Source organism: Ursus arctos, unplaced genomic scaffold (assembly GCF_023065955.2).
Source record: "Ursus arctos isolate Adak ecotype North America unplaced genomic scaffold, UrsArc2.0 scaffold_15, whole genome shotgun sequence".
NCBI classification, from domain to species: domain Eukaryota; kingdom Metazoa; phylum Chordata; class Mammalia; order Carnivora; family Ursidae; genus Ursus; species Ursus arctos.
Genome location: NW_026622819.1, coordinates 26,623,665 through 26,650,824, shown reverse-complemented (window position 1 = coordinate 26,650,824; position 27,160 = coordinate 26,623,665). Strand labels below are relative to the sequence as shown.

At 45.5% G+C, this 27,160-nt stretch overlaps 1 protein-coding gene across 3 annotated transcripts in view; it reads left to right on the top strand.

The window, feature by feature from the left end:
• PRLR (prolactin receptor) overlaps positions 1-27,160 on the top strand; it is a 168,206-nt gene that overhangs the window by 122,996 nt on the left and 18,050 nt on the right. For 2 of the 3 annotated variants that reach the window (XM_026506792.4, XM_057312192.1), the window contains exons 3-5: positions 22,211-22,323; positions 25,366-25,498; positions 26,855-27,024. In XM_026506792.4, the coding sequence (XP_026362577.3) occupies positions 22,254-22,323; positions 25,366-25,498; positions 26,855-27,024 (373 nt within the window). In that variant the 5' untranslated portion in view covers positions 22,211-22,253. The other variant, XM_048224347.2, reaches the window with a different exon arrangement.

Sequence of the window (27,160 nt, the reverse complement as noted above, 5' to 3'; positions counted from 1 at the left end):
CAGTCTTAAGTAATAAATCCACCCATGTTATCAAAAAAAAAACAAAAACAAAAACAAAAAACTCTCTCTTGCCATTTTGACGTTGGAATTGAGTAGAAATACTTAACTCACATTTTGCCCCTTCGCCCCAACTTAAATATCATGCCCCTATTCCATCTCCCTAGGATGCCAGACCCAGCTGACCAATCAGCCATATGAAGTATTAAGACTCCACTTTGTAGGTGGAGAAGCCAAGCCATATGGCTTTCCTCTGTATGGACTACAGTAAAATGGGATCTAGACCCACTGAGACCAATGCGACTGTGTAACCCTGAGAACGCACTCTCTCTTTCAGAAGAAGTTAAGGATTCTTGAACATACAAAACTGACTGGGTCATTGGTAGAAGAAAATTGTGGCCAAAATTGTCCTAGGATTTCCTAAGGCCACCCAGGATATTTACTAGTTTTCCAAAATTGAAAACCTGATAGCCCTCTGAGGTTCATAGGGCACTTCAGTGTTCAGAACCAAGCCTGAGCTTTCCCTGTGGCCCAGAGGTTCTCAGCTTGAGCACTGTTGACATTTGGGGGCAGATCATTCTTTCTCATGGAGGCTATTCGTCCCTGGGATCTTAGCAGCATCCTTGATCTCTGCCCGCTCAATGCCAGGACAGCACCCCACCCTACTTGTAATAATCAGCAATGTCCCTAAGGTTCCAGGAAGGACAAAATGTCCCCCTAGCAGTGATAATAAAATAATGTTTCCAGACATTGCCAAATGTCCCCTGGGTCGGGGTGGGGGGGCACAATCAGCCCTATGGCCCACCACTCTAAGTTACCTCAGCCCAACAAGAACTTCTGTTTTTCATGCAAATGGACTGAAATTTATAGAATTCAGATGTACATTGTCCAAATGCTCTGGCACAGCAGGACCCTGTGGCGTAAGACAGCCTTCCCCGGGAGTATCTGGTGACACTACAACTGGTAAATCAGCCTCCCCAGACGACCAGTCTCTCTGCATTTCTGCCCCTTGATGCCAAATGCCTCAGAGGATTTGTTTGAATGGAATGCAAACAAAGAACAGGGTAGCACTGAATACTGTGAGCAGTTCTTCCATTCATGAGGACAGAGAGGTCCAGAAAACCACCGTGTAGCCTGAACTCTCTTGCAAGGCACCAGGGGGATTTGGGCTGCTAGTTTTTATTTGATGGACCACATTATTGCACTAAAGATTTGGGACTCAGTCTCCAATTACTTCATAAAATTTGATATTTTTAAACAAGTAGACACCCATTCTTGGCAGTGGTTTCACTGGAAATCCCTTTTCCGATTCCTCGGAGAGTGGAGAGCAGGTGGGAATGTGGGACCAGCTCTACCTGTGCTACCAAGTGGTGACCGAGGCCCCGAGAGAGTGAATCTCCAAGCGCTGAGATTGGTCTACACTCCTCCTGCTCATCTCCAGGGGCGCCTCTTTTTCCTGGTCCATCTCCCTTCCCTGCACCCACCTCCCATTATCCCCCACCCTTCACTCAACCTAGTCTTTGGTTTGAAAGGCTGTCTCTGATGCCCGTGAGTATCTGTGAAAATACAGGCAAGAATTCAAGAACACTCATATGGTCGTCCAAGAGAAACAGAAATGCAGCTCAGTTTCAGGGTGAAAAGAACAACCAGAAAGCAGTGTTCATAAAGGAACTCAGAGGAGAAAATCTCCCTAAAAGAGAGGATTAAAATTAAGCCTAGAATCGCAGTTCTTGGCCAAGACTTCACCAAAAGGGCCACTGTCCATTTTGTGGCCTTTAATCTGGTGTCTGGTCTCTTTGACTTAACTGTTAGCCCTTCAGTCTTGTCAGAATGATCTCCCTAACAATCTCTCCCTGACACCTCCTCCCGAGGGTGGAACTGAACACCACTCTGACTGGCAACGCCAGGTTCTTTAGCAAGAGTTTGGCATCCTCTGGACTCTGCCTATTCCAACTCTCCACCTCCAGCCTTTTCCCAAGCTCCCATCTGCACGACTCCAACCTTAACTTTTGCAAGACTGCAAGAGGAGCTTAGAAGCAGCCCAGGGCACTGGGGATAGGGAGGGAGGGTGGAATATGCCCTCCACAGAGTGTGTTTTGAACTATGTTTAAAACTCTATGCCTATAATCTTTTCACCGCCATGTTTGCTTCCCAGGGTCCTTCAAACTCCTACCATTTAAGCCTCTTCCTTGACTAACATATGGCATTGCTCAAAACCTATGCACTGACCTAAAGGGATAAGACCTTAATATATGGATAAGAATCTGTTTATCAGATTAGCTTATTGGTACTTCTTTAAGATGAGGGCCTTGGAATTTGGACGTAGGACAATTTCATTGGGTTGCTGCAGAGAGATTGAAATGATGGAAATCTTGAGCTCCAGACCCACACTGTCCAATAGACTAACCATTAGCCCCATTTGGCAATTTATGTGTAAGTTCACTAAAAATAGATAACTTTTAAAATTCAGCTCCTCAGTCACACTGACCACATTTTAAATGTTCACATGTGGCTAATGGCTACCATATTGGACAGAGCAGATAGAGAACATTTTCATCATCATAGAAAGTTTCATTAGGCAGCACTCCTCTAGCCTGAGGCTGTTACTGGTGATGGGGAGTTCTGGAAAGGGGATTTTGGAGAGGAAGCCTAAAATCACCAGTTAGGGAGGGAGGGATAGAGAAGAGTAGAAGGAACAAAATTCCAAAGGGAAGGTGGAGGGGGACAAAAGGCAAACTTTGTATGCTTTGCCAAGGGGCCAACCCTGACCAAATATGCATCCACTCTGCCACAAATCTCTCTTTGTTGACCCCTGCAAATAAAGGAGTGACTGGGGTCAGCTTTGGATCCCATTTCCTCCATTGTATGGCCCCTCAATTCTGTGGGCTCCTTTGGAAGCAAGAGATCCTATCCCAGATCCTGAGCTGAAAGGGCTCAGCGCATCACTCACACACGGAAGTCACTGGGCGCCCAGCCAGAGGGAAATCACCATCCCAGTAGCATAAGGCATCCCATCAGTTTCCAAGTGTTCACTTAGAGCTGGGACTTCCAAACCAAAAAACATACAGGGGAAAAAGAGTAACTTCTCTATCTGGAATTAGACCTCTAGAGAGTCTGGGGGACCTGGTGGACCCAAGCAGCCATTGTCATCCCTTACTCATAATGGCAGTTCACCCCTGCATAGTGCTAGCTTGCCGTCGTGGGGAGCATTTCCCATATTAATCCAGCTCATCTTCACAGTAATTGGCTGAGGAAAGCAGGGCAGAGACGTACCCTCTCGTCACTTTCTATGAGAAGAAATTCACATTCAGAGAAAGCGATGTGCCACGGTTGATCAATTGGTAAATGGCAGAAGCAGCTCCAGAAACTATCCTCCCACACCGTCTGTGGCTCGGGTCGCCTCTCTCAAGTGGTGAAGGTTATTTTGTACCTATCCAAATCCCCACATGTGTCAGCCCCAAAGGGTCTGACCTGGCCTCAGATCATGACTCGAGTTTGTATCCAACCCAAGCCAATGACAGAGCCTCGTGGACTCGTCATTACCAGTGACCCATGCAAGTTGCCAAGCAAGAGGGCAAAATGAACTCAAGCCTAGAGCGAGCACACTGATATGACTTTTCTTAGAAGACCCTTCTAGACAAATGCCGATATCCAGAAAATGGCAAAAAGGGAATGGTGTTCATGGCAGCCTCTGCACCAGACTTTCTGGATCCGTTTCCCTGTGCAAGACACAGGCAAGTACTATTTTCCTGGGTCCCCAAACTCTAAGTCTGCAGGGGGAAACATGCCAGTGGCTTTTGCTTGCTAGAAAAAGATCCAGAAAACTGGATCAGATTAGTCCATTTATTGGACTTTCAATAGTTTGGGCCAAATATATGTGACTTATTCTCAGATTTGAAAGAATTTCTCACTGTATGGGAGCCATTTACATATATGGCTAAATGGCAGATCAGATTCTGTATTTTCCTTTGACACAGCATGTGCATAAATAAACAGATATGCAGGGTGATTATTGGACTTTTGCTTCTGGTAAGCTCTAGTACTAAGTTAGCCATTGTCCAGAGAACTAGAAAGCAAAAATCAAAAGGATAATCAAATAGATATAGCAACAGTGAGGACAGTGACAAAATTAAATGATTACTTTAAATGTGCCCAATATTGTGATGAGCCCTGGATGTTATACACACTTAATGAATCATTGAACACTACATCAAAAACTAATGATGTACTATATAGTGGCTAACTGAACATATAAAATAAATAAAATAAAATAAAATAAATAATAAAATAAACGTGCCCAATAAAGCAATACCCCTAGTGACAACATACTACTTCATTGCTTCCCTCTTACAGCAACATCCAGATACTTCTCAAGGTCCACCTAGCTCTACTTCTAAGCCACAGAGTTAAAACATACCCATATCATCAATTAGACTACTGAACTGTCCATGTAGACTTTGGTGAAATCCCCCCCAAGACCAGATGCCCAGTCAAAAGTAGGTGAAACAGTGGGCATGTAACCCTCACCAAGAATTCCTGAGAAAACCGATTCCAGGTTTGACAATATCCCCATGAACCCACTCTTACCGTTGGGGGAAGCTTCTCCTCCCTGCTCTCTCTTTTTACCAGGGAGGAAAATCTTTTCCAGGAGATCCTAGAAGACTTCTGCTCTGGCTCAGCGGCTAGAACTGGGTGGGAAAACCACTCCTAAACTAAGATACATGGAAAATGAGATTATAGGATTCCCTTAGACTGATGATACCTTCCCATCCTCTGGGACTGGACAGCTGCTAGCTGACGAAACTGAGCTCTATGAACAAAAGCAAGGGGGAAAACGCAAGCAGTGTCTGCCTTGCCCAGTTATACCCACGGCTGTGAGTTCCCTCCCCAGGGAAGCCACCCAGCTCCTCCACCAGGTCAAATCTGCCCACCATTGTCTCGCATGGCACCTGCCGAGCTCCCTCGTAATGCTTGTGTCATTTACATATAAGTGTTTTACAGCTTCTCTCTCCACTACAGACTGTTAGTACTAAGGGGGTTGTTTCAGCACAACACGGTATTCTCAGGGCCCTGCCCATGCCTGGTGCATTTTAGATGCTCAGTGGATATTTGTTGAAAGATGGATTGATGAATGGGTGGATGGGTGGATGGGTGGATGGATGGATGGGTGGATGAATGTTCCAGCCACTAAACTAGGTAGACCCTGCCTTTTTCTGCAAATGCATTAAAGAGGGGTGAATCGTGGTTTTCCTTCCTCCTCCCCATTCTCACTTACTGAAACTGCCCTGGGAGTATTTACCGTTCCACCCCCAGACCCAGCCTAACTCAAGGACCTTGGCCATTACGTCTTTGATTGAACAAGTGGCTTTTTGTTAAGAAAGGGCTTCTTCTGAGGGAAGCTGAATAAAGGGAAAAGAAGAGAAAAGAGGAAATATAAGCCAGTAAGAGAGACAAGTAATTATTTTGCTGTATAAGTAGTTCACATGTTTTGAAGGAAGAAGCAAGTTTGAAAGAACATATTGTACACGACTAAGAAAGGGTGATTAAATCCGGTAGAGACAGGATGTGCTTGTACGAGATGGAGGAAAGTGAGGGAAGAGAGGGGGGGCTTTGGGACAGGTAGTGGTTTCAAGCTGGGGCAACAGGCAAGGAGGTGGGGCCTTAACCCTGGAGCCCACTGGCTGTCCCACCTCCTCACCACGCTTTGAACTTCCAGATCCTCCCGCTCTGCGTCCCACGGATGAACAGAACCTGAGGGGCCAGGAGAAAGCAGGTGGCCAGCTTCTGAGAGAGAACCCCACTGAACTTCTTAAACTCCTCTTGAATAAGATGACCCATCCTTCTCTGAGGCTCTGAAAAAAGAGTTTTTCCATGAAATTGCCTTTTACCCTTTTACTTATCAGAAGCTTAATGGCAAATAATGGCTAGTTACAACTGGTTATTTTCAAGAACTCTCAGGCGGACACAGTAATGGAATTCAGAGAAGCGGAGGAAATTCTTAAAAACAAGGGAGCAGGCTGTGGGACATCAAGAACCATTAGAGTCCCGCTTTCCTGCCCGGTGGGGAGACGGGGCTCAAGTTTAGCCACACGCTGATTAACACAGGGAAGGTGGCTGTCAGCCGTGGCTGCCAATTTTGCCACAATAAGCAGTTTCTGTAGTCCCCACATGGGGACCTTTTCCATGTAATTACACCATGAAAGGACAGATTTTTACTCGGAGACTAGGTTTGTGGTGTTAAAAATTTTATTGTGACTTTTTCCCCCTCAGTGAGAAAAGTGATAACCTTTTATTTTATGTAAGTATTTTAGTAATATTTTATTTCAAAAGCAATCATTTTTTTTATTTTAAAATCATCCCCTTAGAGATAACTACTGCTAATATATTGGTGTGTGTATCTGCTAGTCTTTCTTCTGTGCACATAAAATATAGAGAGACACAGATATTAGAATTGAGGTCAAAGACACTTACTTTTCATTCCCAATCTTCTTTTTCCTTTTCACAGGTTTCTATATCATTCAATTTTTTATTACATTTTTTAAAGATTAGATAATATTTTACTGTATGACTATACCATGATCTAGTTAAATAATCCTTTATTGTTTGATACTTAGATTTCTTTCAATGTTCTCCTTTTACAAATAGTGCTGGGGAGATTTTTTTTTTTTTCTTTTTGCTATGGAATTGTTTTTGCACACCTCTGTTCATTCGGAACCAATTTCTAGAAGTGCATTTTTCAATTCAAAGTGTATCTACATTCACAAGGCTTTTAATATATATTACCAAGGGGACTGCACCAACTTACACTCAGGAGACAAAGTGCCAGTCCCACCTCCACCCTTGAGCAGCCGGAAGTGTTTGCAAACCCAGTGATATGGTTCTGAAATCTTACAGGGGTGGAGAAAGAATAAAATAAAATGTTTTACATGAAAATACTTTGAACATTGAAAGTCCCACGAAAATGCTTGTTGCCATTATTATCAGTTTTTAAACCACCCAGGATGGAAAAGGCATTACCTCTCTCAACCATATATTCCAATAATTAACAGGATTTAAAGAATAAGATCCTTCTCAACTTCCCTCTAAATACAGCTGACACCCGATAAATTCCATTTATTCGAAACCATTTATTGGGCACCTTGTATGCATTAAGCTTTGCATTAAGTATGAGGAATATGGAAGAAAAAAAAATAAACACAGCTCTTGACATCAGTGAGCTTCTAGCCTCGGTGGATACCTGGAGAAAAAGACTAAGTCCGGATTCGTTATGAGATCCTGGGTGCTCCATAGGCAGGGCATCCTCCATTTGGGGAGATCCAAGGAAGTCCCTCCCTGGAGGAAGGAAAGCTGAAGCTGAGCATAAAGAGGCAGCTGAGTTTTGGTTGGGTGGCCATGTGCCAATCCTCACTGTTTCTGAAACGATATGGAGAAATCACACTGAACTAGCAGCTATACTCCTGCACAGAAAGGGAGCTGGTTCCCGGGGTGAAGACTTTAATAAGTCACATGCTGGGAAGGCTAAGACCTCCTATGGGGGTATACTTTGAGGACCACTAAGATAGGTATAATTTCTCTAGAAATCAGCCTGGCATTTTTGGTCCGTGAGGCAGGAGAGTGGAAACTGAGAGTAGAATTGCTTGGGACCATAGAGGGGATTTTAGAGAGGTCTGGAAGGAAGATGAAAGGTGTGAGAGATGGCATTGACAGGGCCAGGAACTTTGGAGTGGAAGACAGAGATGCCTAATAAGGAATTTTGCCAATTGACTGTCGTGAAGTAGGCTACTTGTCTACCCACAAAATCCTCGCGCTTGTGAATACATAAAGGGACATAGGGCTGCGTGTGGTCTCCAGTTGGGTGGACTGAGAACGGAGGCTGCCTGTTGAAGGCTGCCACACCAGGTTTACCCATCTTTCCTTCTGTAGGCATCTGAGCACTCCTGTGTGCTCAGAAAACTTCTGTGAAGCAGGAAAGCCCTCTTCTGAACTGCATAGGATATTAAAGTGAACGTCACCTGCTTCTCCTCTCATTCTGGCTCAGTGTGCCCACTTGGGCTCCCTGCGTCTGGCACGTGCACAGAGTTTAAAGAAGAGGCTGGGATTGTAATAGGGCCTTTTAGGCAGTCAAGGACATTCAGAAATGCAGGCCAGAAATCTGGGTGTGTGTCAACCCCTCTGCTTAGGCAAACCCATGGAAAGCATCCCAAGCCATTTATATTTTGACTTGACAATTAACAGAACTTCGAGTATCAGCAAAGCAGCAAATTTCCCTTTCAAATCATAGTGTTCTTGTGGTCATATTAAAATTAATTTCTGTCTCTAAAGCTGAGTTGAGAAGCATGGGAATGCAACAATAGGACGTCTGCCAGGTCAAGAATGAAAGTCATTATGGATAATCTTCCAACAAGAGTGTTAAAAAGATAGGGAGAAATTGACTAACCTTTTGAATATTGACTTCCGAATCTTTTTTTTTCCCATTGGCGGTGTCAGGGTTGTCTGGAAAACACACCATCGATTATATGTTGTGCAAAGAGGTGATGTTATTATTGAAAAGCAATGAGTCAGCAATGACTTACTGGATTCTGCCAGGCCAAGATTGTGGTAGCCAAGTATGCAGACATTTGCATAGGCGCACTCCACTTTTGTGAGCAAATACTTTGGTACCGGAAGCCTAGCAACCAATTGAGAGTTAGACTTACTGTTTGTTGTTGTGCTAATGGCACAGTAGACTTATTAAGAAATACAGGGAGAAATCCTTTTATAATTGACAATAGCATTTGCTTTTTAAGATATTAAGCATATTTTAGCATATTTTTCTAAGCGCATTGTCTTACTTTGGGATACAGAAATCCATCAATATTCAAAGCTCACTTATTCAGCAACCACATCTTTGTTAGTTTTGTTACCCATCTGTCCTTGAGTTCAAATGAAAATATATGAACAGCTTTATTGGAAGAATCAGTAAGGTCTCCTATCCCTCAGTAATAGGAAGGGCCTATAGATTAATGCGAAGGACGGGTTTCAGAGTTCAAGGTCAAGTGCTCTTTCAGTGGATCTGTGAATCAGAAGAATGTATTACATATGGTCTTATAAACTATTCAGTCAATCAGTCGTCCAGCAAGTGCTGTTGAACACCGTGAACATACATAAATGTGACAGTGTGTGCGGGCGGAAAATGCAGAGGAAGCCAGACAGGTTACTCTGAGAGTTTGATGATGGTAGTCAAGGTGGAACAGTTGCAGTAGGCCACATGGCAGAGATTTCCCACTTACTCGAAGGTCTTGATTAAATTGGTTAAATACAGTAGTTACCATCCAAACTAAGCTGCACTGACTCTCCCTGGATTAGCCAGGCTAAGTAGTGCCAGCCATTATAATACCCAGGCTCTCTATAGCTTGGAAGCTTGATAACCAAGGGTTTACTTGTCACCCATGTCACAGTTCATTGGGCATCAGCAGGGGATGCAAGACCCTTCCATCTATTGGCTATGCTTGGCTCTTCAAGTCCTGAAGTTCATCTTCCTCTGACCAGTACTGGATAAGAGAGAAAGAATTAATGAACAAGAGAATGAAAATGTGTGAAAAGTTTTAAATACCAGGACCAGATTAGAAGCATATCATTTTTGCTCACTTTCAGACGCCACAACTCAATCACCTCATCCCATCTAATTGCAAGGGAGTCAATCCAATGACCCTTAACTCTGTGCCCAGAAAGAAAAGGAGAACCAAATTTCTGATGGACAACAGAAGTTTTTAACACTCCTGTGAATGGTCTCCCAGGATTCTAAGATGATAGGAAAAAGCAGGAAATAAGGAGGAAAAAATGCTTTTGATACTTTCTTGAGAATTTCTTCTTAGACATATTAAATTTCTCAGATGTACACACAGCCCACTCTCGATGTTTTAAAGATTCTCCCATTAGGCCCTTGGCCAGCGCACTTCATCTTTCCAGGCCTTAGTCGTCCCATATAGAAAAGTGAGAGATTGGACCAGAATCTTTCAAGTCTTTTGGTTCCTTCATATCCAAAATTCTAGAACTCCTGCTCTGCATTTCCTCCTGAGACAAATAAGCAGGGAGCCAGGGAGGCAATGCCATGAGGCCAATAATTTATTTTTTATTTTATTTCTAACTTCTCTTCTTATTTCCCAAGCCCAGGTTTCTACAAATTAAACTATACATAATAGACAATGTTGTTACCAATATAATAGTGATTTTTTTATGGCAAAGTTGTTTTGTGTATGGGTGAACAGCACATTCACACCCACATATAAAATGGCCACAGAGATCCCTCTGTGAGAAAATAATCTTGTTAGAAGAGTCTTGCAAAACACGTTCTCCTCCTCCTCTCCTGCCCTGTATTAGTTCCACAGTGATAAACAGTGCTACCTCAGTGGCTTACAACACTTACTTTCTGCTCACTCTGTGTAAGGATGGCACATCAGCTCCACGTTGGCAGTGGCTCTGCTAGGATTGGTTGGACTCCGATGGGCTCCGCCTGTCTTCTTGTTCGAGAACCCAGACTAAGGGAACAGCTACTATCTGGAACATCCTGAGGGCATGTGGAGAAAAAGAATAAGAAAGCCTAAGCCAAACCGTGCCATGTGTTTCAGGCTTCTGTTTGGACACAGCAAAAACAACCACAACCATTCACATTCCATTGGCCAAAGCTTTTCACACGGCCAAGTCCAAAGTCATTGAAATGGGATGTGTATTCCTACCACAGGGTGTAGGATTACGTTCAATGACAATGGATGACAGTATGTAATCCTGTGACTGGGAGACAACAAATATTTGAGGAGTATAATCCAGTCTTCTCACACGCCCACCCCCTCCATTGAAGTCCTAAATGTGACACTTCTCATGGAGAAGAAGCCACTTGACCTCCCTCCTTCTGTGGTGGAAAGTTCCTGGGTTAGAGACAGTTTGGGAGGGAGAAACAATCAGCCATGTGGAAACAGAGGGATTTAGCAAACATTTATATAGTCCTCATTATACGCTAGGGACTGTTTTAAATTCATTGCCAGCAGTAACTCATCTGATCTTCATCACGGCTCTATACAGTTGGTCCTGGTATTATTCCAGTTTTCCAGATGAGGAAACTAAGGCATAGAGAAGTTAAGTAAGTTGCCTATGATCACATCTAGTAAGTGGCAGAAATGGGATTCCAACCCAGGTAATCTGGCTCCAGAATCCTTATTCATAGACACTAAGATGGGAAGAGGAATGGGACAAGTCCAGCACCACGGACGAGCCGGTTGCTGATAAGCTATGCTTTTAGGGGAGACATAATAATAATGTCTGGAAGTGACAGACCTTATTTCAGTAAGACAAGTATTACCATATAATAATAATGTTTCAGTAACACTTGTATGTTTTTCAGAATATACACAAAACCGGGCATTCTCAGATGGTTGGGATGCAGGCCACTGTCCTATGTCCCTGCATAAATGTCTTCTCTCATGGAGTTTATGCTTTAGTGGAGGCAGACACACCATCAACACAGCTAAGGAAAAAACATCATAGGTCAGTGATGGTAAGCCCTGTGGGAAACAGTAAAGTAGGACCGGAGATGAAGAATGTAGATCAGTGCTGGAGACGGGTTGCAGTTTAAAGATGGTGGTCCATGAAGGCCTTGCCGATAAGGTGACATTTGAGCAATGGCCCAAAAGAGGTGAGGGAGATGGATATTTGATGAAAGAATGAATGAATGATCAAGCAGATCTAGCTATCCCTGTAAGCCTTTAATTAATTAACTAATTAATTTAATTAAAAAACAAAACAAAAAAAAAAACAATTACTTATTACTTATGCCCAGCCCAACCACCCTTGGCCCTGGTGTATCTCAAGCTTCTGTGCTGGCTGAGCCAGGCCCCTTTTCTCTCTCACATGGTTGTGGCCGCTCCCATTCCACCAAAGGATTTCCTGCAGGCGAAAGGGGGAACAATCATGATCTTCTCTTTAAATGGCCAATGGATTTTTTCTGATTGGGAATATGCGGGGGTCATGTGGTGGCGGTTGTTCACATTGTTCTGGGGCGTGGGATGGAAGGAGAGGGGTTGATGTGGGCTGTTGTTAGTATGTCTACACACACGTGCGTCTAAGACAAGGCTGATCATATTTTGCTCAACAAGATAGTGAGCCAGGATGACAGACAGAGCTAATAGAACTACTGAGCAATGAGCGAATGAGGCGTGAAGCCTTTGGTGGTGTGCAGAGATTAAACCTGGCTGATACCAAGAATGCAAAAGGAGAAGAGAGTATCTGCTTTCCTGCTGTCCGACTTCTCTAGGAATGAGAGGGGTCAGATCAGGAGAAGCCAGGACCTGCAAACCAGTCATACCGCCCAAGGAGAGCAGGGGAGTGCAGAGGGAGGGAAAGAGGGATTGCACTAGAGGGAAGGGGGAAAGCAGCAAGCTGAGCCGTGACAACTGGGCATTCGGCAGAGATCCAGAATCTGCTGGGCCTGGTCATGGGAGAACTAGGGTCTTCACAGTTGACAAGGCAGAATTACAGAACCAGGGCACTGGGCAGGACCCATGCAAGGCTTTCTTGGCCTTCTCTCACTGGATGGACATTCATCCCAGCACCTAGAGATAGGGCTCCAAGGGCCCCAGCTGTGGAAACCTGTGGGTAGAGGTAGCCAGGCAGGTCAGGGATGTCTCCAGGCTGTGTGAACAGACACACACTAAGACCTTTTATCACAGAAACCCCAAGCTACGTGGGAGGCATGCTTAGGAGAGTTGAGGTACGCTGAGGGTTTTTTTGTTTTGTTTTGTTTTTGTAATTATGATAGGTTAGTCAGGATACAGTACATCATGAGTGGTTTGTTTTGTTTTTTTTTTTTCCATTTCTTTAGGCTATGGTTAGGTTTTTGTGTTTGTTTTGTTTTTATTTTGGTTTTGTGTACCATATTTAGAAAACTGATTAATTAAACAATCTGCGCCCGCCCCGCATCTCCGATGCAGTTGTCAGCCGGAAGGAACGACATTAACATGCAGAGCCAGCAACGGGCAAGGCCCGAGCAGGGGCCCAGGAGGCCCTCTGCAGTCAGCACAGGAGAGGGGCGCAGAAGAGGAGGAAGTCTCCGGGAGAGGAACCGGAGGAAGGGAACGAGTCAGGGCTCACGGGGCATCCCCCAGTCAGAGGCCGGTGTCTGCGAACTTGCATGAAGCTGGCCTCAAAATTCAACTCCCAGGTTCTCCTCTTACGTGGGAGAGCATCGGGTCCAGAGAGCTGGAGCCACGTTAGGGGTGCGCCGGAAATGTTTAACAACTGCCCCTGAGAAAAAAAGAAGAAACAGGAAACCCTGATTTGTAGCATTTGCCAATTCCCGTGGTACAAACCCCCCACGGTGGCTGACCTCGGGCTGCCAACATGAAGCCGCCCGGCTTGCAGCGTCCCTGAAGATGCCTCCTGGTCTGAGCAGCCCGCGGAGAGCGCGCTGACGTCACAGCTCCTGACGCACTGAGCCCTCCCCCAGGGGATTCCCTGAGCCCTGGCTAGGCCCAGAGGGTGGAGACGCCCCCAATTCTACCTTCACCACGACTGTCTTCCTGCGTCACCTCTTCGCCTAAGAACCATCTACGCGCTGTTGAAAATGCCCTTCTGTAAAAGGCACAGCACGGAATCTAGTCAGTGGTGTTACAAGAGCGGCCCCCGGTGACGCACGGTGGCTACCCCGGGGCTGAGCGCGGTTAACACAGAGATGTCGAATCACGACGGTGCACGCCTGAAACTAATGTGACGTTGTGAGGCTACTCCACTCCAAGGAAAAGCATTTCTTAAAGCACAAAACATTTAAAAATGCCCCTTCTACTACAAACGTGTGACCGGTAGATAAATAAGTCCTAGAGATCTAATGCAGAGCCTAGTGACTGTAGGTGACGATGCCGTGTCATAAACTTCAAAGCTGCAAAGAGACCAGGTCTTGATTGCTCCCATCAGTGGGAGGTGACGGAGGTGCTCGCTAACACTGAGGTGGTGATCACATCGCAGTGTGTAATGTAGCAAACCAACACGATGTAAGCCTTAAACTTATACAAAGTTATATGCCAGTTATATTTCAATAAAATTGTTTTAAAAAATTTGAGATGCCACTTTCTAGGCCCTGCCCTCTAAAACTTTTGACCCATTGTATCTGGGGTGGGCAGTGGTGCTTAGAACACTCTAGAAGCAGTGATCCAGGAACACCCACTCCTATTGACGGACCATCCCTGCATCCCCATGGCACCCAGCACCAGAGCCACCTCTGGGTAGGGGGAGTGCTCTGAGTGCTTTATCAGGTAGGGGGCCCCTTGAAAGGGCACGGAACCCACAGCCCAAGGGCCTCTGGTGGCCATGGCAGGGTGGCTAACAGTACAGATCTCAGAACCCAACTACTGAGCGCCTCTCCCTCCATACAGTGCTCACTGGCTGTGTGACCTTGGACAACTCATGGAGACTTTCTGGGCCCCAGTGACCTCATCTGTAAAATGGGCATATTATTAATAGTACTTGCATCTCAGGTTGGTTATGAGGGGAGGCACGTAGTGTATCCTGTGTAAGCGTTTGCCTGTTTTATCACCACACATTTTTGAGCACACTGGAGGCTTTCAGGGTAAGGTTGTTGGCTTAAACCACTTACCCCTTCGAGCTTCAGTGTTCTCATCTTTGAAATGGGAGCAATGATGCAGCAGTCATCGTGGCAGGAGTAGGAGTAGGAGTGGTAACAGTAGCCGCCTCCCTGCCCACTGCACAAGATTATTGTAAAAATAAAACGATAATGATGAGAAAGTGCGAAGTGCTTTGTAAACCATAACTCACTGTGGAGACAAGAGGTTTGTCATTTGCTCTTTGATGTTATTAATTTGAGGCAGGACTCAGAGTCTAAAGCCTGGGTTCCCGTTTTTGCTTTGCCTTCTACACTGAGTGATGGCACACACAGCCCAGTACTTCTCTGAGCCTCTCCTGTCAAACAGGGCCTCTTAGCAGAGACGTGACATGTCTCAGGTGACGCTAGGTCAGTTCGTGCCTCCCCACCTTCGCTTCACACTGGAATGTTCCGGAGGGCCTTTTAAAAATGCCTGTGTACAGGTGGGCCCAACCCTCAACCAATTAAGCAGAATCTCTAGTGAGAAGGCAGAATGGGTAGTTTTAAGAAGTTCCCTATGTTGTCCCAATGCGAATCCTGGATTGAAAACCACTGATTTCTGGAAACGTCTGGGTGGCTCAGTCAGTTAAGCCTCCGACTCTTGGTTTCCCCTCAGGTCATGATGTCAGGGTTGTGGGATCAAGCCCTGCATCTGGCTCCATGATCAGCGGGGAGTCTGCTTAAGGATTCTCTCTCCCTCTCCCTCCCATTCTTTCTCTCTCTTTCTGAAATAAATAAATAAAATCTTAAGAAAGAAAGAAAGAAAGAAAGAAAGAAAGAAAGAAAGAAAGAAAAAGAAAGAAAGCAAGCAAAAGAGAAAGTCATCAATTTCTGCGGAACAGCTATGTAAGTCTACAATGTATGGTGTTTTTAAGAATGTTTTTAGTTAACCGATGATCTCATGAGAAGCTAGTTACTCAGAAAATCAGGCCAGCGTCTGTTTCGCGCCTTCTGCCGGAGCATGCCCTTGCCGGGGAGGACTGCCCCTCACCCACATGCTTTCTGGCCTTGAGGCCAGGCAGGCGTGTGAGAACCAGCCTCTCTCAAGTCGGATGCTGCTGGGATGCGGTGGCTGCCCAGGGGAGCTGGCGCGCGCAAGCCTGCAGCCACGGGGACGCATTCAGCACTCTGCCTTATTAGAAGTGACTCCAGCGCAAAGGTGCATACGCGACAGTGTGGCAGTTCGCCCCGCTCCGGTCGGGAGCCAGGAGATCTTTCTGCTAAACTCCCCCTAGGCGGTACCATGCAGAGTCAGCTCGGATCGGGACAGGTGCTGCCTCTGCCCACCCTCTGGCTCTCAGGGCTGGGTGAGCCCACCAGGCGGTCTCCCAGCACAGTCTCCACCAAGTCCCCCCTCAGTGGCCCCTCTGGAGGTCATGGGAGAGGAGGGAGGGAGGGAGGGAGTCAGGAATCGGAGGTTGACAGTTCGTATCAGCCTCTGTATTGTCCCTATTAACTTTCACACAGCGTGGTGTTCTGACGACGCCGCGGGCTCTCATGGGATGGTCATTTTATATAAAAGTAGTTCCCTTGTAGAAAGTGCCAGATGTTTCCCACCAAAGGATATCTCATAATAGGGAATAAGATGGACAACTCTTTAAGAAGCAATAAAATGTAAACTTGATCTTGCAATGATAAAAAATAATAATAACAGATGGTCACATGAGCAAGGGTCCTGCGGTGAAGGTTCGCAGGTAAATGTGTAAATATGTTGTCTGGCCTCGGGACACAGAAACAGGTCGTTGCTGCGGGCACACGTTTGACCGCAGCGCAGGGAGAGCTAGAGCCTTCATCGCCCTCCTCGGGTGGGGTTTTCAGAGCACCACGTCCCCAGCTGCCACCTTCTCCTTAAAACCTCTTCCCTCCTCTCTCAAAGACAGAAGACTAGGCTGGCTCCACGTCTAGTGTTGGATAACATCAACATACGACCAGGTCTCTTGTATGCAGAGTTTCATACCATATCTTATTAGATTCTTTTTGGGCTTTTCCACCTTTACAGCTTCATGGATTCCCTTACTCATGCTACGGGCAGCCACTGACCATTGACTTTGGGCAAAGTTGATATAATGCTCTTAATCTTGAGTCTTAATCTCAGCCTTCTGCTGCCCTCCCCGCCCTGAGCAGATTATGGCTTGTTTCCAGACTAAACGTTGGCATTCTATATTGGAAAGACAAGCCAGACTTATGCAAATCAAAGGGTACCTCTGGGGTTCTCTCCCTGTTATTCTAGCCTCAGGCCATCTAACCAGGGTGGAACAGCAGGTAAGGAGACCCAGTGGCCAGAGAATCCCAACCAGGCAGACCCCAAAGGAAGCACCCAACACAATTCCTTACAATTAAAGCCAGAGATGAATACATGTAAAATTTGTTTGCAAGAAATAAGACTTTTTACATTTTTAGGACAAGAGAGAACTTTGAAATTTGATTTGCATTCATAGTCAGGAGATGGGGCAGGTGGTGTCCTCACCGTTGATGATGGGAAACTCAAGTTGGAGGAGCGCAAGAAGATTTGAGGAGTTTCGGGCTTCCCCACCATCTGTGTCTTGTTGTTGTTGTTTTTTTCTTTTTTTAATGTCCTGTATTCTTATTCAGAGTTTCTTTATTCAGAAGTGTTGAAACTTGTGATTGATTCTTCTCAACAGTTTTAATTTTGAAAATAGTCAACATTTTAAATTGTGAAACTACTCTTTACTAGATGTCTAGTAAGCTCAGAAAAATACAACGGATGGATATTTTATGTTCTAATTTTTTTAACTGAAAAATGTAAATATTTAAGTCCACTTAAAATTGTAATAGGTCTTGTATTTTCATCTCCATTCAGAAATAACTCACCTGAAACCCATTTTATGCAACAAAACTCATCAGGTCATTTGTTCTTATTTATTATTCTTTTTATTGTCTCATCAAATTTACATGCTGCAAAATTGTAGGCTTTTTCTATTTCGTTCCTTTTGGGTAAGTAATGTAAATTTATGCACTTAAAACCAGGAGCTTCATCAAATTTTATTTTTTTAATTTCCTATGTCTTTTATTTGATTTCTTTAAACAAACAAGAATCACCCATTTTTCCCTGCCCCCCCCACCCCTCCACCTCTGACAACCACCAATCTGTTCTCTGTATCTGAGCTTAGTCTTATAGAGATCGTTAGGTGATAGACTTTTTTTAGATTCTGGACATAAGAGAGATCACACGGTATTTGTCCTGCCATCGGAGTCTTGATCATTTTTATCAAAATCCACAGTTTGCCAAAACCTGGAAATGACTCAAATGTCCATCAATAGTAGAATGAATAAATAATGGTCTTTCATTCGATGTACTATGAAACAAGGTAAATGAGACAAAGTGAAAATGAATTTTGTAAAACTACACGTAAAAGGATGAGTCATAGAGCAATGTGGGATTAAGGAAGCCAGACACATGCGCTTACAAAATGCACGTTATAGGTTCCATGTGTATAAAGTACAAAAGTAGGCAAAAGTAATCTGTGATGTTAGAAGTCAGAAGAATGGTTTCTATTGGGTGGGTAGAGATTGGGAGAAGACAATCAGGGGGATTTTGGGGGCGCTGTTAGTGTTCTGTTTGTTGACCTGGTTGTAACATGGGCGTATTTACTTCGCAAGAATTCATTAAACAGAATACTTAAAATTTGTGCATATCTTACATGTGACAGTCTTTAAAGAAACCCAAATCTTGGGGCACCTGGGTGACTCAGTTGGTTTAGTGTCGACTCTTGGACTCAGGTCATGATCTCACATGTTATGGGGTTGAGCCCCGCATCAGGCTCCTGACTCAGCAGGGAGTCTGCTTGAAGACCCCCAGTCTCTCTTTCTCTCCAATAAATAAGTAAATCTTTGGAAGGAAGGAAGGAAGGAAGGAAGGAAGGAAGGAAGGAAGGAAGGAAGGAAGGAAGGAAAAAGAAGGAAAGAAAAGAAATCGAAATCTTGACTTGGGCCCCACTTACCCATCAGAAATTGAGCTTGCCATAGCTAGGTAGGTTCTCAGAGTCACTGCTTAACATGGTAGGTCCATTTCTAGAGTCAAGGAAACTGGGTCAAAAATTTCAAATTAGAGCATTGGAGCAATAGGGGCAGATGAGGCAGAACAGGGTGGGGACCGCACTCACTTAGGGAATCACCAGGTTTTGGGAGCAGGTCCTACAAAATGGCAGAGCTGAGATCCCTGGTGTTCAGGATTGGTTCTGGGCCTGAGTGGGCCAGAATATGCAGATGGTGTGTCCACAGTGGGTCTACCAGTGGGGAGACAGTGGGGAGTGGTGTGTTGGGAGCTCAGATCTGTTATTCTTAACTCTCAGGAGCCACACTGCCTCCCTTCCTATGGTTCGCCCTCTCCCCTGTGGATAGTGGGGTCAGCACACGCCATGGGACTGTGGCCCTGATTTTCCATCCAGGGAGAGTAGCTCTTGTTTCTTAGAAAAGCAAGCTGTGAGACATGAATTTCCCTTTTTCAACTCTTGGCCTATGTAGAAGAGACTTGGCTTAATGGAAGAGCGTGATGAACGGAAGCTTTTGGAAGAGGGCCTGGGCAGGATCAGCATAGAGCAAAATGGGGAAGAAGGAGGATTTTGTGGAGATCCTGCCACAGTGGGACATAGCATGGTGGGAAGGTATTTTTGAATAAGATAATGGGAGGAGCGTAATGTTGGGGGGGTCTCTGAGGATTCAGGAGCAAGGCAGCTGGTCATGGGCAAGGTGTGGGGGCTGCCAATTTCCTGCAAATCTGCTCTTCGGTCCTGAGTCTTGCATTTTTAAACCACAGTCACACACACCCTGGGAGCTAGTGAGGACTGAGGCCAAGATTATTGTCCTTGAACTGAGGTATGGGGCTGACTTTTTCCTAATTGGAGTCCAAATATTTGGAGCGATTTGTCCCAGGAACCATCACTAGAGCAGACTGTGGACCCTCTTCAGGTGTTCCAGCCCCGTCAATAAGGAGGCCCTTGATCAAGATCTCACTTGCAGTGGGGGCTGGGAAGCCAGGGGGAGGCTCAGAGAAACAAAAACCAAATCTATCCCTAGCCCAGTATCCACCAGCCCTAAAAAATCGTTAGTGGACAAGCAGGAGGTATGCCTAGTTCTGGAAAAAAACACAATACATGACCCAGTTTAACATTCAGCATAGCTTCCCTAGGAGTTAGCAGTTGTGATTACCTTTCTCTGTGAAGGTTTACTTAACCACTGTGTTTGACCTGCTGAGGAATAAGATGCGGGAGGAGCTGAGAAGTCATTGTTGAAACACAGTAACACCACCCCTAGGGCTAATTCCCTGTCATGGGGATTTCAAGGCACCAGAGAGTACATGGCCACTATTAACCAGATTCCAAGACAGTCAAGGAGAACCCCCGGGAAAATAGGTTTTTGTTTTTATTTTGTTTAGTTTTTTAGTCCATAAAATACCCCCGAAAAGCATTCTTATAGGAAAACTTTGTTTAAGAGAGTTTCTTGGAGCCTGGGCCAGCACGCCAGGGAGTACGAGCAATGGCAGTGCCTACTCCTCCCCGCCCCCAGCCCGCTCGCCCTGTAGATCCCTTTCTTGTGCAAAACACATGGAGCCCTGACTTGGTAGAGCTGTCCAGACAGCATCTGACCTTCCCCAAAAACTGTGACTTACAGAATGTTGATCTCCAGCATTTTGAGGCAATGCCCAAAAGAGCAGAGGAGTCTCAATAAAACGATATTTTAGAACTTCTTCAGCCAGTGGGCCAAATTCCATCCCTAAACCAGGATGAGTAATCAGATCTCCAAGACAAAGAAGTCTCCCAGGGCTATACAGACCTCATGAAGCCGGATTTGTGGGAGCAAAGTGTCGGAGAGCCTCGCACATACGTCGGGCCGGGAGCTGAGCTGAATTTTCTGAGGTCTGGCTCTCCTGACTCCACGCCTACTCAGGGCCTGGCGTGCTGCCCCCTCGGGTCCATTGCTGCTGTCCCCGCTGTCCGCTCCACCCCGCATAGGAGGAGGAGTCATTGCGCTGTCCGTCACAGACCGTCTGCAAATCAAGATAATTCTCAGATGCTCTCAGCTTCACTTCATTTCTCTCTCCCATTGGCATGGGACTGACAATTTATTAAGCCTCTCTGTACTTCAATATCCCCACCTGTTAAAAGGGGAGGTAATCGTCTGTGCCACTCATGGGGCCATTGTGAGGGCTAAATGAAATGCAAATGATGAGGACGCTTAGGGCAGTGTCTGGCCTGTGGTAACACGATTATACCCATTTTGAGCCTTTAGCAACTTGATTTAAATTGAATGACCCAAGGAGTTAGATGGGGCAGGTAGTTTAGAATGTGCAACCTGGAGAGGGGGAGGCATTTGGAAAGGTTCCTAGAAGAGCCAACGAGAAGGTCCCCGAAGAACCACATCCTGGCTTCCTCACAGGAGACTTTACTAAACCGAGAGCTCCAAAGAAGAAAGTACTTGATGGTAACTAGGTGCCTCAAATCTCTGTTGTCACTAAGATTTCTATTTCCAAGATGTCTGAGAGGGAGTGGTAGGAGGTAGAGAAAGCCTTCTCGAAGTTGTCCGTGGCGTGGTATCCAGCACATGGGAACCAGCGCTGGCCAGGAAGGATGGGCGAAGGCTGGTCTCTTCAGGGCTCATCAAACAATACCTGGCTGCTTCAAATGCCTCAAGATGGGCAGCCTTGCCTCTGGATGTTCTTCCCTTGATTTATAAAAATCATAAGATTTAAAAGAAAATATATGCCATATGTTTCCAAAAATTTACACTTAGTTCATCAAATTTGTTGTTTTCTGAGAGTTTTTTGGAGTCCAACAAGACTAATGAGCCTTTTTCAAATGTCTTTAAAAAATGTTTTCTTCTTAGAAGGACGTTTAGAGGCTTTGAAATGTGTTCCAAGGGTAAAAATAATAGTATTAATAATAAATTGCTCAAAACTCTCAACCCCTGCAGGTTCTAAACTTACTTAATACTCCAAAACCATGGGACTTGAATTATTGCTGGGGTTTGTCATTGGTTGAAAGACGAGAAAGAAAGCACAGGGAGGTTCACTGGAATTCAGTGTGTGGCTCACAGTTATGCCCACAGCCCAGCAAACTTCTTGCTCAGCCTACACTTTCAGAGAAAGCCCCCCTGACTTGGCATCAATGAGGCCAGGTTGAATTCGTACTGAGGCTACTAAGTGTGCTGACTTTTCAGCCTGGCTTATTTTTGGCTGATGGATCGAAGCCCTCCCAGAATGGTTCTCTTGTAGGGCACGCAGTCTGTGTCACATAAAATGGGTGATATGTAGTTAGGTGACCACAGGGTGGAAAGAGGGCAATTTTTCTTGGGGGTCTGCGCACAGGAGCGGCTGCCACGCAGCTGCCCTTGAACGTTGTCATCTGATGACCCCTGGTGGTAGAATTTTTGCTAGCATGTGTGCATGGATGCTTCCGAGCCAAGCCATCCAACCATGTTACATTTTCCTACATTCCTTTCCTCCTGTTTTGTCATTCACATTAAGCAAGCAGCAAGGATCAGTTGCAAACACCCAGAATAAAGTGGTGCATGTGCCTGGCCAGACTAGACTGTTACTTCACAAAAGTTGCCTGGTGCCTTCTCTTTCAGTGAACGTCTGATACATTTCCTGTGGAAAGAGAAAGGGGCCAAAATGAAGGAAAGTGTGGCATCCACAGTTGTTTTCATTTTGCTACTTTTTCTCAACACCAGTCTCCTGAATGGTAAGTAAGGGACCGTCCTGCTCTCTTTAATTCCCTGGGGTGTTTCTCGAGAGGGTGGAGAGTCCATCTAGTTTTGCAGTTACAAGAAATGAAAATGTCATTCGCTGCTGTTAAATTATTTGCAATATTTTGGGCATTAAAATCAATGCAGAAATTAATGCAAAAGAATGAATGCAATAAAATCAATGGAGAAATTAATGCAAAAGAATGAATGCAATAAAATCAATGCAGAAATTAATGCAAAAGAATGAATGCAATAAAATCAATGCAGAAATTAATGCAAAAGAATGAATGCAATAAAATCAATGCAGAAATTAATGCAAAAGAATGAATGCAATGAATGCAAAAGCATGTCCCTGGGCTCACCCCGGGAGTGCAGTGAAGCAGCTTGTGTGAACGACAAGACCAGAGTCTCAGTCCAGCTTCTGTCAGCTGTTACTAGCTGTGTGACCTTGAGCCAATCACCTAATCTCGCTGGGTTTTCACATTTTCAAAGGGAGGACAATGATGTTCCCTCCACCTCCGATGAAATAATGTATGTGGAAAATCTTTGGAAAACAGTAAAGAGATCAAAGTGATAGCTGTCATGTGGTGGGAAACGTAGAGCTAGCTCTATCATCTGTGCTGGTGGGACAAATGAGGTTCACAGCTGGAGTGCGCGTGCCTGCCTATGTACATTCCTGGGCACCCACCGCTGTGCATTTTTTTGGCGTGGATACTTTTGTATCTACTTCCGTGTGTATTAACTTTTCTATGTGTATCTGATTGCAAATGCTTCTCTGTGTGAGTATACATCTGTGCACGGACCTCCCTGTGTGTGTATATTTCCATGTGTGTTCCCGCGTACACGTCCAAGTGTACAGCTGCTATGTGTCTGGGGGGAGGGCTGTGCATGTGTGTGCTTGTGAGGTGGGCTCAAATGGGGACATATGTGTGTACCTGTGTGTATGGTACCTAGGTGGTTGTCCCTCTGTTTGTGTGCATTTTTTCCAAGATTTTATTTATTTATTTATTTATTTATTTATTTTATTTATTTATTTTATTTATTTATTTTATTTATTAGAGAGAGAGAGAGCACAGGTAGGCAGAGCAACAGGCAGAGGGAGAGGGAGAAGCAAGCTCTCCGCTGAGCAGGGAGCCCAATGTGGGGCTCGATCCCAGGACCCTAGGATCATGACCTGAGCCGAAGGCAGCCGCATCACCAAGTGAGCCACCCAGGCGCCCCAGTCTGTGTGCATTTTATAAAGATAGTGAGATAGTCCATTAATTTTCATTGGCCCTGCTAAAGTGAGTGAAAGGAGCATTTGACTAATTGTAATTTCACAATTGTGCTCTCCTCTCCTGAGTTTCCTAGAGGTACTGTGAATAACCAGTGAAATGTGAAAGAGAGAAGCTTCCAGAGAGAGAGAAGAAGGACAACAGAGATCCACATGATCCATAGGGAAACTTTTTAAGTGCTTAGATAATCAACAGTTGCCTTAACTGGCCTCTGAGAATGCTCATTATTGAGCCATAATGTTTGGGTTTGTTTTTTGTGTGTATTTTTAAGCTTCTCTTTCTGCCCCGCATGCTCGCCCCCAGCCACAACAAAACACAACAAACAAATCACTTCAACCTGTGAGATTATCCTAAAGAAATTTTCCCTGGAGCCTCAACAAGGTTACAAATTTTGGCAGAGCTAACCCCAGGCTGGCTGACACGGAGTTTTAAGGTTTCCTATAATTCTTTGATGGATTTTAGGGTGGCTGGGAGCTAGAGGGTAGCTTAGCTCCCTCTGACACGATCAGCCTGGTGTCCCAGGCCCAGCCTGTGCACTGCGTCATATCATTCCATGAAATTCTTCTTTCTAGCCAGTTTTGCCTGGTGTCCCCTCTTCCCATGAATGTTCTCCTCCAAACTTGCTCTTTCTGATCTGGTGCTCAGAGAGCCATTGTGGCCTAGGAGTGGGGGGGAAGGGGAGAAGACAAGTATAAGAGAAAACCCCCTGAATTGCTGAGACTGACACCTTTCAAAAGCTCTCCTCTCTGCTGCTGATTTTCTGAACTAAACATTCAGGCATCCAGCTTGGCCAAAAGGAAGTTCACCAGGGGCACGATGGGGTTATGTGGATGGGCACGACGGGGCTCCTGCTAGCAGCACAAGGCAAATGCCCAGGACCACCCCTTTCCTCTTTGGACCTGACAGACAAGGAAGAGGAGAGGGAGCCAGCTGACCAAGAGCTTTGGGGATTTAGCAACTGAAAAACCCCTCTTGACATTGTATTTTCCACATCACCTTATTGAGACCTTCTAGCTTCCAACTGGGACTAGATAGGGCTCTTGGATAATAATGGTAGCTGGTAACCAGGACAGCAGCTAGCCACTCCCCCACCTCTTACCATGCCTCCCACTCCAAAAAGAGCCATAGAACTACGAGGAAGCCCTTTGCAGCCTCACCACAAAAAGACCCAAGGGGAAAGGGGGAAATAGAAGACAAAAGGGACTAAACCACAAGAATGAGAAATGGGGGCAGGAGAATGAGGAGATACTGGGTGAGACTGGGTCAGAGGTCAAAGCCAAATGGAATCAAGGAAAGGTGAAGGGAAACAGGAAGGAAAGGAGAAGATAGGGGAGGGAGAGGGGGGCAGCCAAAGGAGGAGCGTCAGTGATGCAGGGAAAGAACAGATGCCCCGGATTGAGTTAATCGTGTGGGAATGGCAGAAAGATGGAGATTCGTAAGCAGATGGAGACGTGCCAGGGAGCACTGTGTCAGCAGAGTGTCCCAGGATGCTTGTGCCTAGGGCGGAGTTCTTTCAGTCACCCTTCTACTACGGAAGGATCACACACACACACACACACACACAGCTCTCTCTTTCTCTCTCTCAGTCCTGCCAACATCGGGGCAGCCCACAGAGGAATGTTGCTGGCATTTCTGAGCACCCCACCCCAAGGCTCCTTCACCCCAAACCTCATCACTGCCCTGGTCCCATCAGTTTGCTTCTGTCACCAGCAGGAGGGTCGGTTGAATGCACCTAATTTTTAAGTGACTTCTGGCTTCTTCTAGGACAATCACCTCCTGGAAAACCTGAGATCTTTAAATGTCGTTCTCCTGAAAAGGAAACATTCACCTGCTGGTGGAAGCCTGGGGAAGATGGGGGACTTCCTACTAATTACACGCTGACGTACCGCAAGGAAGGGTAAAAAGCTCTTCTCTCCTACCAGCCCCCACATGACTGCTCTCAGGCTCTGGCACCAACGTTAGAATGACCACACTTCCCTGGATTGGCACGAGACAGGCTCCTACCACTGAGGAAAAGAACGTCACTGCCCATGTCTACAATCTGCTGTTAATGTCCTTGAGGAGCTCTCTCCATGTGCATAAGGTCATCCGCCAGCCCAGCAATAAAACACAGCATTACTCCCAGCGTCTGTCCCAAGCTCAGGTTGTAGCCCAAGGTCACATATGAATCTTTCCTAAATGCCAGTTACTTTTAGATGCTTAGCTATAAACCTTGTGCCATTTATAATTTTTTAAATAATTATTACTTTTGCAATCTCAGAGGATTATCATGCAATCCTTCACAACCATGGTGCAGCAGGTTTTCAAACTTGTTTCATGACCAAGAAAGTAAAGAGCCCTGTTAGCAAAGGAAGGTAAGGATTTTTCCTCAGCATTTGCTGATCCAGGATCTCTGATCTTCCAGAGGGCATATTGGCCGCTAAGGTGGCAGCAAGGGCTAAACAAGGTCATCTCTGGGTGGGGATTCTGTTTGACTCACAATGAAACTGTCCTGGGAAGCCCAGGAGGGCTGTAGCCTTCCCTAGTGATGGAAACAGTGACTGGTTTGCAACAGCTGGCCCCCCTCCCAAGGACGGCACTTCGTCCCGTACGACGCCGTTGCCCCTTCTGGGACCCAGAGGAGTATCATGTAAATAGAGTTCCGGCACTCAAACTGGCAACCAGAAAGAAATGAGCTTTCCCACCTTGTGCTGGGTCTTGCGTTGAAGCCCTCACGTCTACGTGAGAGCAGCCGAATGAGCCCCCTGCTCTGAAAGAGCCCCTTTCTCAGTCGTGTTATTCTGTTGCTGACTTAGGGCAATCCGAAATATACTGACGGTGAGGGTTACCTTCTTTCATCTTTTTTTACGTAAATTCAACATGTATGCTCAATAAATGCTGCGTCGTGCATGGCCCCCCGGGCATGTGTACCGGGGAGAGTCACATTTCCTGAGATAACCAGTGGCAGTTCCCTGGGTAAGGTGGTGCCTTGACCATTGAGAGCTCAAGTGTGTGTTGGCAGGGGCATATATCAGAAACCCCAGAAAAATCTCTCGAAGGGAGGTGTTGATAAGCAACAGAGTCATTGAGGACCTAACATAACCCTTCCGCTATCTCCAGCACCCTCTTCCCTGCCCCATCCCCAGCTGACAGGGGCAGGACACAGAAGTTTGGGGATCTGATCCCCAAAAGCCAGTGTTATTGATCTACTCAGAAAGAGACTAAACCCTTTTTACTACTTTCTTATTCACTGCTAATATATTACTCATTGCAGAGAGACAACCACACATGAATGTCCAGACTACATAAGCAGTGGCCCCAATTCCTGTTACTTCAACAAGAAGCACACCTCCATATGGACAATGTACATCATCACAATAAATGCCACAAACCAGATGGGAAGCAGTTCCTCGGATCCACGTTATGTGGACGTGACTTACATAGGTAAGGGAAGAGCCACGGGTAAGGAATTTGTTACTCCATTGTGGATTTACCCATAGTCAAACTCAGTTTGAGTCTTCTTGGCTTTTGGATGAATCCCCAAAAAGAAAAATAAGAAAATTTACAATATCCTTCTCAA